This window comes from Leishmania braziliensis, chromosome 28, assembly GCF_000002845.2.
Source record: "Leishmania braziliensis MHOM/BR/75/M2904 complete genome, chromosome 28".
Lineage (NCBI taxonomy): Eukaryota > Euglenozoa > Kinetoplastea > Trypanosomatida > Trypanosomatidae > Leishmania > Leishmania braziliensis.
Window position 1 is genome coordinate 199,533 of NC_009320.2, and position 14,859 is coordinate 214,391.

Here is a 14,859-nt window from a genome sequence, read left to right on the forward strand (position 1 = left end):
CTCTCTTCATTAATTCGCTCTTCTTTTTCCATGGAGTACATCTGCATCTCCCTGTGCCTGCTCGCCTCAGCAACTGCATTGTGGCCCTCTGCTCCTTCCTTCGACCCCACCCCCACCCCTCTCCCTCGCTTCCCACTCCTCCTCAGCGTGCATTTATGTGAGGGGGACAGGGGTTCGTATCTCACGAAGTTCGAGGTGGAATAAAGAGGAGCGAGGCGACCAAGAAAAAAAAAATGGCACGGGGAGGCCGCCGCTGACGCGAAAGAAGAAGCGACGAGAAGTGGAATGGCGCCAGAGCGCAAGGGGGCCGGGGGCGAGTACAAATGGAGAGGAGAGCGTAGGCATCGAGGGACAAGTGTGGATCAGCAAATGGGAAGAAAGCGGAGAGCGAGAGACGTACAGCCACAGAAGAGGGCAGACGTGCTACACACACCCACACACACACGCTACAAGACACATCCCTTATATAAACCCGGGATAGTGACTTGATGACGTATTGCGCTCGACTCCTCTCTCTCTCTCTTCGGGACATGCCACACGTAGTCAAGAAAGGCCGACGCGAACCACTCAGGTAAGGAGATGGGGTTATCTGACAGGGTGTAGCAGATCTCGCTTGGGTGACTTCGCTTTCCTTACCGCCTGCGCAAGGAGACACAGACGAGGATGACGAGAACCTGCGGCAGCTGCTACTGGAGGTGGAAAAGGGCGGTGGAAATGCTAGGGCACTGGCGTAGAGGTACTCCCATACGTGGTGATTCCAAGCAGCACGCACACCCACTCAGCGGTGCGGCGAGTAAAGGGGAGAGGCGAGTGAAGCGGGTTTTCTCGGTGGACCTACTCCTCGGTGTTTCTGTTCTTGTCGTGGAGCTCTACCGTTAAGTATGTGTCTTCATGTGCGCGTGTATGCTGCCCTACGAACACACGACACGCGAATAGCGAGAGTGAGAGAGTCGTTAGAGATGAAGGGTAGACGCAGCTGGTGCCTTTCCGTGCGCATGTGTGTGAAAGAGAAGTCAGCAGACATACACACACACACAAGCGCTCGCCCTTCAGCTCCACGACTACGGCGAAGGAGAGGAGTAGAGGAGTGGATCGCATGGAGATGCGTGTCCAGGCTCACCTGAAAGGTGCCCACCACCGACAGCCGCGTCCCCTCCACTCATACCGTCCACGAAAGCAGAAAGCCAACAAGAGGCCCTCGATGGGCATATGCGGAGAAGAGGCAAAAAACTCTGCGCCAGTGAAGAGAGTCGTTCTTGCAGGCCTCCCCCCTCTCCCGCCCTGCATCGGCAAAAAGGGAACGAAAGACAAAACACGCGCGCGTCTCGAGGAATACTGATGCCGTCACTGAGGCCCGTGCTTGGCCAGCAGAGGCGCAATGAAGAGACGCGAGACAAGAAAGGCACCACAACGAACGAAGAACAAGGCAAAGAGAATACACACTTACACACGCAATACACGGAAAGTGGGCATGGGAGGAGAAAAAAAAAGACAAACAGAGAGAGAGAGGGAGTAGAAGGAAGAGGGCGGTAGTGGATCGCTCCCCCATCCCGTACGACGGATGGCTAAGTAGTCCAGAATCGCCCCATGGCCTTCGAATGCACCTCATATCGTGTCAGCTCGCGGTGCACTGCGCGCGATAGGATATCCGCTTCAAGTCGAGCATGTGCATCTCCTTGGACTGTGCTTTGTATTGATCCAGCAAATCCTGAAAATCACCCTTGTCTACCTTGTAGGCGTCCATGGCGCGCTTTCCGAGTACCATACAGTCCCTACTCATCTTACGCACATCATCCTCAAGGGTCTTGATAAGGGCCTCGGGAGTGCCGACGGAAGTGAGGAGTGGATTCTGTCCCAGTTGCTGCAACTGGGACACCTGCTCACCGATACGCTGCTGCAGGCCCTTCACCTTCGCCTCCAGCGTCTCCACCTCGTTGCGCAGCGTCGTGTTCTCGTTCGCAACTCGCTCGATTTCGCTCATTGTCTGCCGACTCACCTTCCGCATCAGTTTCACAATAGGAAGCTGGTAGCAGTAGGCGTCGAGACAGTTTGGGTTGATCACCAGGTCCCGCAGCAGTCGGTCCGTCTCCCCACTCAGCTGCAGCGTGACGCTGTGTAAGCTTGGAGGCTCTACAGGGCCCCAGCAATCTGCCGCGTTCTGAAACGCATTACGGACCGCCTCCACCAAGGTGGAGGTGGCGACGCTCCACTGGTACGCCATCGCTTCAGAAGGGTTGATGTTGGGGGGCGTGATAGGGACGTTGTGGCAGCAGTACGGCATCGTCGCCTTCGGCGCAGCCTTCGGAAACGACGAGGGCAGTGTAACGTACAGAGAGAGAGCATACTCGATTGTCGGGCTGATGCGCAGCGCATGATCTACCTTAAGCACCGTCTCCTGCGCGCTTTCCGTGACGACGGAGGTTGACGGGAACTGCCGCCGCAGCTCCTCTAGCTGCTCACTGCGATCTTGCGGCATCTAGAGCAGTCGAGCGCGGCAGCGAGGATTTGTCGGGGCGGGAGTGGGTGAGGGAAGGGGGGGGGGCTGAAAAGCACAAACGACAAAAAAAGCGCTCGAAAGAAACGCCCCCAAAAGGGACAACCCACTCTTCGACGCCGACGCACACACAGTCCTCACAAGCGCCAAAGTGCTTGAGCAGCGCACCACGGGGCCAGAAATGCCCACGCAAGAGTAACGAAGCAGAGTTCACAGGAAAAAAAGGAGAGAAGCAATGGCTTCGCCGCTGCCCTTCAAGCCTGGAGAGATGTAATGCCTGTGTCGCACGCCAGAGTCCTCGCAAAACTCGAATGTGTAAATAGAAAGGCGCTCGTGTGCAAGCGCGCGCGATGCCTTTCAGTGAGCCACAGTGGAAGACGTCTTGATGATGAGGATGATGATGGGCGAGGGGGAGAGAAGGAGGGAGGCGCCTACATACGGGTGGGAAAATGAGACAACAGAAAAAGGGGGGACTATTGCGGGCGTTTGCTTACATTAGATTGAGCTGCGCCGTTGCACGTAATTGCCCAACAGCGTCCATGAAGGGTGCCCAAAGTGAACAGAGAAGAGAGGTGGAAAGACAGCTGCAAATTTAAAGGAAGACAGGATGAGGGGGCTAGCGTCGTTGACTTCAACAAGCAAACCACAAAATACTACACATTCTGAACTCGTGTGCCACACTGCGGTGCGCACGTTCTTCGATGCCGAAAAAGCCCCTCGCGGGGGGAGAAGTAAGCCCCGAAAACGCTCACAAGCTGGCCATTGATTTCAAGTTAACGAGTGAAGGGACCACTGTTCGCCTCAGAACAGCAGCACTAGCAGGCAAAGATTCCATCAGAATAATTTAATGGGGAAATGGTATAGGCGCATCGGTACTACCTACGCGTTAGTGCGCTTCCAGCAGAGCATCATTGTTGTCCTATTGAGGAACGCTTCGTCTCCCCACACACATACACACACACACACACTATATCCATTCTGCTACCAGTCAGCTAATAGGGGCATAAAAGCGCATCTCCCTTACACCTCGTGTTCCGCTGCGGCTGTTAAAGCCTTCTCGTCTAGAACGAACCACCCTCTTGTTGTTGAATTAGGCTATGCATTTGATGGACTCTCCCTGTCCTTCTTCGCTCCTCCTCCTGATGTGTGCTGCGCATTCAGTCAGGCGGACTCAGGTGGGTGGCGTGCCTTGATCCAGGGGGGCCGCGTTCAAGGTCCTGCTCGAGGGCAGAAGCGGTGGTGGCTGTCATGTGAATAGCAGAGGATGCCCGCCTGGTGCATGGGACCGGTCACCGAATCTGTGGTCCATGCAGTTGGCATCCGTGCCTCTGACACACAAATGATTTTGCAAGCTTGTCGGCTTTGTCGTGCTGTTTCAGGCCCAAAATGACCAAGGAGAAACGGGAATGAGAAACGCACGCGACGGACCAGCAGCGCCAGCAGGTCTGCCCAGATATGCCACACTATACCATCCCCTACTCCTCTAGCATCCGTGATGGGTACCGCAAGGAAGAAGAGCGAGTCCGTGGTCACAGCCACACGTGTTCTTCTCTTCCTTGGCTAATTCAGCTATCTTCGTGGCAGGCCAATGTTCAGCTCTATTGCTTAGAGAAAAGGGAGGCAGGCGAGACAAGGGCGCAGATGAGCTGTTGTCTCTTGGCCCTTTCTTGGCGTTTCCCCCTCAAGACGAAAAGAGGCAATGCGTAGCAGCGCTAGCGCCGCTTAAGGGAGACGTGGTAGGAAAACAGCACAGCGCACACCGTCAGGGGATGGAGTGGAGAAAAGGGCAAGCGGGAAGGGAAATACACACACACATGTATAAGTGCGTATGTACACACACGAGCACAAGGCGAGAGGCACAGTGCCAGCAGCGAGCCCCCGCCCCTTCTCTTTTCCCACAAGGCCAAAGGTGTGGGGAAGGGAGAGAGAAGTCGGCGTCCTTTATACTGGTCTTCATGTGGATGGTGAGGGTAGTTAGCCGGCCGCAGATGGGATCTCGCTGGATGAAGAAGCCAACAACAGTGCTACCACTCTCCCTCTGCACATTCAGCACGCTCCGCGAGCAGCTGAATGGGAGGTGAGATCATCCGCTCCAGGAGCACCCACTTCTTTCCTCTTGTGAGAACGTCCTCTAAGCCACAGGTCACCCTGCCGTCATCGATACTGGGTCAACTCGGGCCCGAGTTGAAGTAGCGCCGGCTGCTGCCGGTAATGCCATCTGTGAAGACCGGCATGCGGATCGGCAGCCAGGCCCCTAATTGCAGAAGCCGCGACCCGTATGCTCACTGGCATGCCGTACCACATGGTTTATCCAACTCACACAAATGCCGATGGTGCACGCCCCCAGCTGCGCCAAAGCCGAGACCAGCATACAGCAACACGACCACGGTGACCCTCAACAGCGCGCAACCCATTGGCGAAAAGTGAGAACGCAAGAGAGGCTGTGTGCGTGTGGGGGGAAGTCATTGCGGAGAAGTTGAGCTCTTGTATAAACATGTGTGTCAAAGAGGGGCCTGTGACACAACGGCAAACGCGTCTAATACAAAGGACGCTAGGCAATATCGCCTGACCATTTTGGAGTCAACTAGAAAGCTGCCAGCATCAACGATAATGAAAAGTGTAGAGGGGGGTTAGTTACTCACGTTTCGCACGGAAAGGAAGCAGAAAGAGCACCGATGGTGGGTGGATGTGGGTGGGCGCAGCGGTGCGTACACCTGCGCGACTCTGTGTCGGCCTCTTTGTGTAGGGGGGAAGAGGAGGGGAGAGGGGAGGGTAGCGAGTACCCATTGACTTGGCCGTATGTTGGGCGGAGCGAGGGCGGAGAGGCGCAAAGGGAACACAAAAGAGAGAAAGAAACGGCGAATCGAACGAAGAGGAGGTATCGACCAGGAGACGCGCTCCCGACCACCTTTTCGTTGCAGCGCGAGGGAAAGAGAGAAAGGCGAGGGGGTGAGCAAAGGGAGAGAGATGGAAGAAGCGGCGGATACCCTGAAAGGGCAACGCGGAAAACAAGGCGAGACCCACGTGAAGTACACGTAAGAATGAAAGAAAAAAGGAAATGTGGTAGGTGCAAACAGTTCAGTGAAGGCGAGCACAAATAAAGGAGTAGACTAAAGCAGGACTTAGAGGCTGAAAAGACGTGGAGGAAAGGCTAGGCTGTGTGCCTGTGCGCATCGTATCCACGATAACGGATACCCCGCCTCCGGTGACAGAGTAGGCGATTCGCATCACTGTGAAAAAAAAGCAAGGAAGGGAGGGAAGAAGAGAAGGCAGTGGCGCTCGCAGTCACGTCTCTGCCCCTGAACCTAGTGAAGTGACGCATGCAGCATTTCATAGCGAATCGTGGTCTGTCTCTGCCCTCTCTTCTAAGGTAATACCCCCGGTTCAAGAGAGGCGTAGACATGCACACACGCATACTAAAGTGCCTGTGCTGGGCGTTTTTTTTTTTTGCGTTTGCAATTGAGTAAAGCGATGCGCTCTGGTCTTGCTCTCTCCTTTCCTCCTGATGTTGTTGGGCGCCGCGGCAGGGCGGAGACATCCACACCAGAGAAGGACAAAAGAGAAGATGAAGAGGAGGAGACCCCACGAAACAGAGACGCACAGAGGGCATACATCAACCCCTCTCACAGACGCACACACGCACACATAATCCCAACCCCAATCACAAGAAGGGAGAGACGGAGAGAAGCGAAAGAGTTATGGGGCGCCATCGCCATACCAAGAGAAAGCGCCGCCGGTGCTGAGGAAGAAAGAGGGAAAGGGAAAGCGTGAGACGATCCATAAACACCCACACACACACGAGGGAGAGAGAGGAAGGATCGTGCACCCGCGGTGGATAACGGAACGCCTGCATCCACATAGGAGAGCAATTCAGTTGTCGTCAGAGCCAAAAGCCGGTAGCCTTCCCCTCCACGTGGCGAGTGTGCTCTCGCTCAGAGCATCAAGCGGCTCTTCCTACGACCTCCGCCGGCGTGCAGCTGTTGCGCGCTTAGCACGCTCGATCCGCCGAGAAGCGGCTGGGGAGGCGCCAGGGAGAGCCCGACTCTCTCTCGTGATGACCGGGAGATGTCATTCACCGTGCCGAACGCATTCAGCGAACCCCGCATCGACAGTGGCGACGTGTTGGAGATACTGATCACATCATCTTCGTCGCACCCCAGTAGACGCGTTGGCGCGGCAGGAAACAACTCCGGAACGGTGTTGTGCCTCGTAGCTCCCGCGGGGGTGTCCACTACATCCGCCGTCGCAACAGAGCCCTTTCTTTCACGATGAGCTGGCGATTCATCGGCCTCTCGGTCGAGGCCACGCGACGTAGTAGAGTTGTCTGGCATGCTACATGACATAGTGACTCTCATGCCAGTGCGTGTCGGAGACCAGCTGCCACTGCTGTGCACTCGGTGCTGACGCTGTTGATTGGTGTGCCGGTGTGCTGGTGGAGTCTCCATCAGCACTACTGTCTCCAAGTCGTCATGCGTGGTGGTAGGGGGAGTGGAGGAGAGCAGGGTTGAATTCTCGTGGCCGCGGTACCCTCCACGTGGGACGCCAGCGGCCGAGTCCTCAAGCAACTCGCCACTGAGAGACAGCTCGATGGGGTTGGAGAGACGACGCTGTTGCCGCGCCCCAGACAACGACAGGAGCTGCGACTCTATCAAGGCGTGCTGCCCATCAACGCCGCTGAGTTGCTGGGGGGCTGGTGAGAGAAACGGCGACCGCGCAGAGCTGCTCACGACACAAGGTGACTGCGCAGAAAAGGAACTTCTGCCAAAGACAGGATCGGGTCCGAGGGCGATTGGCGTCTGCAGCGAGTAATCACCCGCAGCGGTGGTGAAGTGGTGATGACGCAGCAGCGCAGGAGCGAGCCGGCGTGTGTGGGCCGAGTTTGTAGTATTCGGAGGAGTCTTGAAAGACATGCCAGTACTAGCGGAGAAACTCTCATGGTGGTTGCTGATCGACAGTTCAGAGGGTAGACCTTCTCTCTGATTGGTAGGTGAGAAAGGGTGAATTGCTGCCAGCCTCAAGGGCGACGATGCCGTGCGGTAGGACCGAAAAATGAGACTGCGTGCTACGCGACAGCTGCCGCCTGTGGGGACGTTCGCGGTGTGTGTACTGGCAATCCCGGCAAGCGAGCTCGATTCCATGCGAGGGGAGCACCCGCTGGTACTGCCCCCGGAGTGCGGCGGTCGTTGGAGGCATTTCTCCCAACCATCATCCTCTGGTTTGCTGTCGGCCGTGCGTTTGCCAGGAGCTGAGGTTGCGCCAGAAGCTACGGTGTCTCGTTTCACAGTCATCGCTGAGAACTGCTTTTCTGTTTCGAACAGCGTTAGCAAGGAATCGGCATCACCGCTGCAGTGATCCTCGTCGGGTCTTACACCGTTACCCAGCTGATTAGGTGGCTGAGACGTCGGCACCACAGGCTCCGCACTGGTAATGGGAAAGTCGGTAGTACCTCCTTGGTTTCTGCCGTGAACGTCTCCACTAGAGTCAATGTCCCACTCAGCGTACTTTGGCCGGTGAGAGGCAGGCACAGCCGCGACCGGCGCCAGCACCTCCACAGCGCTGGGTGTGCCCACTGAGATGCTAAGGCTTTCTATCTCCCTCAGCAACGTAACACGCTCCTGAACCGGCAGCGGCCGCACTTCACATGGCAGCTGGGGTGATGCGTAGCGCAAGTGCCCAGGACTCTTGCTACCACCGCCACGCGTGTTGCTTACTGCGAGCGCTGCGGACACCTCTGGAGGGCTGCGGGCGAAGAGGGGCTTCGACAGCGCCAGACTGTAGGGATTACCGTTTGCAGTACCAGCGCGGCCAGTCGGTGTGCAGGTGCGACGACGCCGCTGCGGAGAGGGATGCAAGTTGGGCGTTCCCTGGTGTCTCTGCACCGAGATCTCTGCTAGCCCCTGTGCAGCCGCACGAAAAGAAGAGGCCAGAGCAGTCTCACTCACACAGGATGGGGCGGCTGGAAAGACACGCCCTACACTTCGATCGCGGCCTTTACCAGTCCTGGAACGCCGCTCCTTCGCCACAGAGGCCAGCCCGCCACTACGGCCAGTACCGCCACGCGTACTCGGTAGCGCAATGGACGTCCCTGAGTTGTTGTTGCATGGGCGTGCGCCATTCGACGTTGCCGCGGTGCTCTTGTCGACGCCGCCTCTGCTGCCCTGGCTTCGTGGCGCGCTCATCGCTCCACTGAGGTGTCGCAGCTTTTCCGCGTGGCCCTCTCGCGCAGAGTGCGTTAGACGATGTTTAGAGGGAGGCTCTACCACAGTAGGTGCCAGCGACTGCTCCTGCGGCTTTGAACGACTCGCGAGCATCGACTTGAAAGAGCATGACTGCGCCAACAGAGAGGACGGTGACTTGGTACGAAATGCATTCGCAGCGGTGCCTCTGTGAGGTAGTGGTCGGGTCTTCATCACATCGTCTCTTTCTTTCTTCGTCGCTCGCCGAGTCTTCGGCAAAGAGAGAGGGGTGGAGAAGTCCATGTCACCCACCACGTCTTCGCATGCAGCACCACCAGCACCTCCGGGTTCCTGTGCAAACGCATTCATTGGTAGGGAACCAGCTCGCGTCAGCGCCCGGACCCTCGCGCTGTCCTTGAGGCTAGATGTGCGCCGCCGAAGTAGCCGCACATCTCGTGGGCTGTGGTGGCTCTGCCGGCTCTGGAACAGGGAGGTGGAGCTGCAGTCCTCAATGATCACTGATGCGTCGTGCTGAACGGCACGAGCATTGGTGCCCTCACGAGCCGCCTGTGAACGCGGTACTACCCGGCCACCGCTTTTGACCTCCTCCAGCACCAGCCGTAGAGGTGGCGAGTTGCCGTCCCCGGCAGCCCTGTCGCGTGCCGCAGCTGCGCAGTCAGTGATTGTCTCGTTCACCTTGGGTGACTCCAGAGCAAGTGGTATAAGCACGCTAGACAGCTGTGGGAGAGGATCGTGGCCCTCCTCAGCCGTGACGTCAGTCGGCGGCGCGACTTTAGCTGAGGTGTCCGAGGAAGTCCACAGCGAAAAACTCGACGAGTTAACCAGCGAGGAGTCACCAGTGGCAACAACGCAAGCTGCGCGCGATGCAGACGAAGAAGCTGATGCCTCCCACGCGACACTCGTCAAGCGAGGTGAGCGCGCTGCGCGACACGGCATCGGCAGAGGGCTACCTCCGTCGTCCTGCACCTCTGTACTCTTATCTAGCAGAGAAATAGGTACCTCAACCAGCGGTGGTGCCACTGCTTCTAGGCAAGGCGAGCCGCCGCCACCAGCGACACCGGGCGTGCAGAAAAAGGGCGAAGTGGAGTGGATGGCTCGGGTGGCAGTAAGGGGAGGGAAAGGCTCTTGGTGTGCCGTGGTCGCCTGCATCTCTGTTGTCTTGTGGCAGGCATCTTGGCTGCTGAAGGCAGCATGATCCCCATTCACCGCCACATCGAACCTCCCTCGTATATCGTCGAAGTAGGGGTGCTCAAGAGCGTCCTCGACGGCGATGCGCTCCGCCGCGTCGACGCGAAGAAGTCGATGAAGTAAGTCCATGCCAGCCATCGTAATTCTTCCTCCGTAATGGTTGGTTAAATAGAGGCTCGTGCCCTGCTTTGCCTCTACATTCTCCTGCGCACCGCCTCTTGCGTCGCGTGGTCGTCGTGACTTCTGCTGCGTCGACTTGGTGCGCAGCATGCCGCCGTTCCTCTTCCGCACCGCCGCCTCGTAGGCCGCTGGGAAATCGCCGATTCGGGTCTGAATAAGCGAGAGTTGCTCCAGCTCTGTCTTGCCGGGCAGCAACGGTTCACCGCCAATGGCCTCCGCCATGATGGCGCCCACAGCCCACATGTCGACGGCGTACGTATAGCTGGGCATCCCCAGGAGCATCTCCGGACTTCGGTACCACCGCGTTGCGACGTAGTTTGTCATGATCGCCTGATGATCAGCGAGGACAAGCTCGCTGAGCACTGCCGAGTTGGCTGTTGAGGCTGAGGCGCCGTTGCGCACTTGCGGCGTGCTGTATGGTGACTGCAAAGAGCCCTGTCCAAAGCTTCCATTCCCAGTCATCGGTGAAGCCAATGACCCGACATCTTTCGAGGAGGTGGAGTGCTGGTGTGGTTGTTGCTGTGGCTGCGGCTGAAGCTCCCGGGGAAGTGGTCGGCAAAACCCAAAGTCACACAGAGAGGCTGTGCCGTCGTTGCGCACCAAGATGTTCTCAGGTTTTACATCACGATGGATGATGCCGTTGCGATGACAGGAGCGAATACCCAAGAGAATGGTGAAGAGAAGCACCATCAACGAGTCCTCGGGCAGGCCGTGACGTGCCTCCTCCAGCAGGTCTAACAGGCTACGCGGTATGTACTCCATGACAAGGTACAGGCGGTTCTTCTGCTTAAATGTTTCGAGGAGCTGTGTCACGTTGGGCTCGCCCTTGAGCAGCTGCTCGACGCGCAGCTCGCGCAGCATCGCTACCCGAACGTACGCATTCGACTGGAAGCTCTTGAACTGCTTCACTGCCACTATCCGATTAGTCCGCTTATCTCGGCACTTGAAGACAACTCCGTAGGTGCCCTCGCCGATGACCTCGAGGACGTCGTAGTGATCCATCCTGCAAGTCCAATCCTTGGCTTTTTGAGCGTCTCCCTTCTTCGAGATGGAATGAACGGTCGTCGCTTGATGGTGCGAGGCACGGTTCCGCACAGGGAAAGAGAGAGAGCGCGCGTTCGCAGGAGGAAAAGGGAGAGGGGACAAGCACGGGAAAGAAAATATGAATAACAACAATAAGCGATTGAAAGAAAAATAGAGAGGATAGAAGACCAACAATGCAAACCTTTGCAAGCTCGAGTACGTGACTTCGTGCTCGTGTGTGTGGGTGTGTGTGGGTGGGTGTATGCGGACGTTGAGTGACGATCTAGCTTCTCATTCTTGAAAGGAATTTCACTCGCTCCCTCTTTCTCTCGTTGTCTGCCTCGAGTTGTCTATGTACAAGCAAAAACACAAGAATTAGAATAAACGCCACACAGAGAGCCGCAACAATCAGCGCGAGAGAGAAGACGCGCAGGAGATTGAGAAAAGAAAGGCGAACAAGTGAAGGCCACCGCGAATGAGAAAGCCGAAAGAACGAGCCCGTTCGTTTTTTTTCCTCAAAAGAAAACGATGCAGGTCGACACAAGTACGGACAAAAAAGAGTGGTGCACTTGTGTGTTTTTTTTTTAGGGGGGGCGGTGGTTCTGCGCGGTTACTCTCAGCGACCAGTGACACACACAAGTGCGACCACACAGGCGCGGAGGCGATATGAAAGATGGTGATGATAAACAGCAACCGAAGAAAAAAAGCACCCTAATGGCTTAGAATACTCAGGGAAGATCAGATGGCGGCGGCGGCAGTGGTGAAGCGAGACAAAATGAGAGAGTGGATTGTTGGGTTGGGTAAAGGGGAAGAATCGCCACAAGGGACACGGGAAAGTGAGAGGGGTCACTGGTGAACCCAGGCGAGGCTTCTGTGATGCCAAAGAGGGGGAAGAATCGGCGCCAACTTCCGGGCAACGCACCAACGCAGGGACAGGCGCACTATCACGGATACACGCCAAAAAGCAAAACGAACAAGACAGAGAAGGAGAGGGAACAGTGTGGGAGAGGAGCGAGAAAATGCAGAAGAGCGAGTACAAGAGCAGATGAGGGAAATGGCAAAGAACGAAACGGAAACCACACGCACAGAGGCACGCACCTACACAAGTGACACACCGAGACAGACTCCGACAGAGAGGTTGAGAGGCGCACTACAGTGTGAAAGAGAGACGAAAGGGAAAATCGAGGGGATGCCGGCACACGATACAGCAAACGCCAACTAGATAAGAAAATAGCGGAAAGACAGAGAACGAAGTGCACAGATGCGGAGAGAAACATAAAGTGAAAGCGTGAGACTTGAAGGACAGTAACCAGCCTTAGAGCTGGCGACGGTCTCTATGCGTCGCTATGCGTTTTCCAAGAGGAGTTGCAGGTGAAGGGGGAATCCAATGGCAAGACAAGAACAGGGGTGCAAGAGAGAGAGAGAGAGAGAAAGGGAGAGAGAGAGAGAGCAGAGAAGCAAGGAAAACAAAACAAAAGACAGAGACAGTCACATACATACGCACGCATGCAGGTATCACATGAGATGAGCAAACTTGCACCTAGTCGAGATCAAAGATAAGAAAAGAAAAAAAAAGAGATTTCGATGCTCGAAATCAAGCCAGACGGGGCAGGCACAACAGAAATACACGGGGGAAACACACACGCCAACCACCACGCACAAAACAGAACAAACGATCCAGAAAGAAAGGAAAAAAAAAGTTAGCAGAAGTCGTCGCTGGTCCACACCCTCGTGAAAAGGGCACACTGCGGTCAGTGATTCACGTTGATGGTAGTTCTATGAAACGCTAACGCCCGTCCTGCCAAAACAACGAGACAGAGAACGTGGTGGATGAGCCAAGCAGCAAGGGAAAGCCATACAAGGCAGCCCAAAGGACATCGAATAAGATCAAGGCGGGGTACCCGTGATTGAGAGAGAGAGAGTGAGAGGTCCTTGCCGTTCTACAGCTCCTCTTAGCTTTTGTTTGGTGTTCGTTGGCTCCCTTTCTCTACATGTATACACGTAAAGCGTACACCTCTTCCGGTCTGTGTATCCCCCTGTGCTCGTCCTCTCGATCCTGTGCGTGCCTGTGGCCGAGGGGTGCGTCCGTGTGTGTGGGTGTGTGAAACTCGCGTTTCTCCCTTTTCTCGCTCCACTTCGTATATGATGGAGTGAACAAGAAGAAAGAAAAAGCTATCTGGAGATCATGTGCTGCCGCCTTGATGATCTCCAGAGCTCGACGTGCGGGCCCGCACTCCTTTGGGTGTGAAGGTCACCACCGCCTCTACCACGCCCCTGTGTGGTGTGTGTGTGTGTGGATGTGTGGATGTTCCTGTGATAGTTGCTCCTAGCGGTCCTTGGACTGTGGATGTTTTCTTGAATAAACAACCAATCAAAATTACCTTGTGCCTGTAGAGAGTGTGTTGAGAGCGATGGGTCGTGAGCACCTTGGTGGAGAAGTAGAGGACAGTGTGACTGGGCAGGTGTGTGGGCACCTCTGTACAGCGTAAGCTACCGGATTTGTGGAAAAGGGGGTAAATAATAATAAAAGAGAAAGGCCGAAATAGCAGTAGTATTATGCGAGTGTAGAAGGCGGATGGCGACTGCGTACAACGGGTATTGTCGGCAGTGAGTACCCGCAATAGCGGTACGGCGACAATAACTAAAGAGCACACACACACACACACACACACTTGCAGCTAGCGGAACAGAGCAACAAAAAGCACAGTGGGGAGTAGCCGCCAACGAGAGGAAGGATACGAGGAGTGTGAAGAGTGCGAAGGGTGGAGCTTCCACAATCCTCCTCGAAAAGAGATGAGAAAAATTGTGAGTGGGTATGTGGGCGTGTGAAGTGGGAGGATCGAGAACCCAAGGCAAATCAGTAAGAAAAGGCACCAATAAATTCTGTAAACTATGAGGTGCCAGCGCTGCCATTTGTGCGTGACGTCGCGCGTATGCCTGCGCCTACGCCGTGGACGACCAAAGTAGCGCACACGTGAGTGTTCAGATGGAAGTGCGGTGAAGACACCACACCCTCCTTCCTTTTTTTTTTTGTCGCCGCTTTTCTTTTGCACTTGTTGTTGTTGTTCACGGCATTTGAGCCCCCGTGTTCGGCTCAATCTCAAGAATGAAGACAGAAAGAACGAAACAATTAACACCTTCACTCCAGAGGCTGCACGCAAGGCACCAGCAAGCGTGCGCACGTGATGGCAGGCAAGCGTGTCCCCGGACCGCGACGACTCCTCCGCTCAAAATTCAGACGATCCGCTGCTCTTCAACCACGCGAGCTCGTGCAGAGATGGGCACATGGAACCGGCTGTTTTACTGCGGCGCATGCCTGCTCCGTTCATTCTCACGCACGCACCAGTGTTACCCACTTCTCGCATTTTACGCGTGGGAGCCTCTCCTCTGCCCCCGAGGCCTCACACGCGGCCAGCAGTGCGCAGATAAACGCGAAGGGGAGGGAGAGGTTCTCTCTCTCTCTTGCCACCGCGGCCCGAGTAAAAGATGACCAGGATAGCACCGATATGCAGACAAAGGGAACGAGAAGCACAAAGGGAAAAAAAGCGGCGCCTTCGCCACACTCACATCTTTCGTGGAGGACGAAGGAAAGGCGGAGACAGCGAAGAGGAAAAAGGGCGGGGTGCATCTAACGAATATATTTGGTGGTGGGTATTGGGATGGGATGTGGGGAAAGGTGCAGTTGACTCCATAGTCTCTACAGCAGTTTCTCCCGACTAGGCCTCTTTCCTCCCCCTTCCTCCCTCTCGTGTGTGTGTGTGTGGGGGGGGGGGGGGA

The 14,859-nt window shown here is 56.0% G+C and overlaps 2 protein-coding genes across 2 annotated transcripts; both read right to left on the minus strand.

Annotated features, from left to right (window-relative positions):
• Positions 1-1,615: 1,615 nt before the first annotated feature.
• Positions 1,616-2,476, minus strand: LBRM_28_0590 (conserved hypothetical protein; the record flags this gene model as incomplete). Its single annotated transcript, XM_001566041.1, has 1 exon — positions 1,616-2,476. One exon carries the CDS (start codon positions 2,474-2,476, stop codon positions 1,616-1,618), a length of 861 nt encoding a protein of 286 aa, XP_001566091.1.
• Positions 2,477-6,426: 3,950 nt separating this feature from the next.
• Positions 6,427-11,061, minus strand: LBRM_28_0600 (putative mitogen-activated protein kinase; the record flags this gene model as incomplete). Its single annotated transcript, XM_001566042.1, has 1 exon — positions 6,427-11,061. One exon carries the CDS (start codon positions 11,059-11,061, stop codon positions 6,427-6,429), a length of 4,635 nt encoding a protein of 1,544 aa, XP_001566092.1.
• Between the last annotated feature and the right edge of the window lie 3,798 nt (positions 11,062-14,859).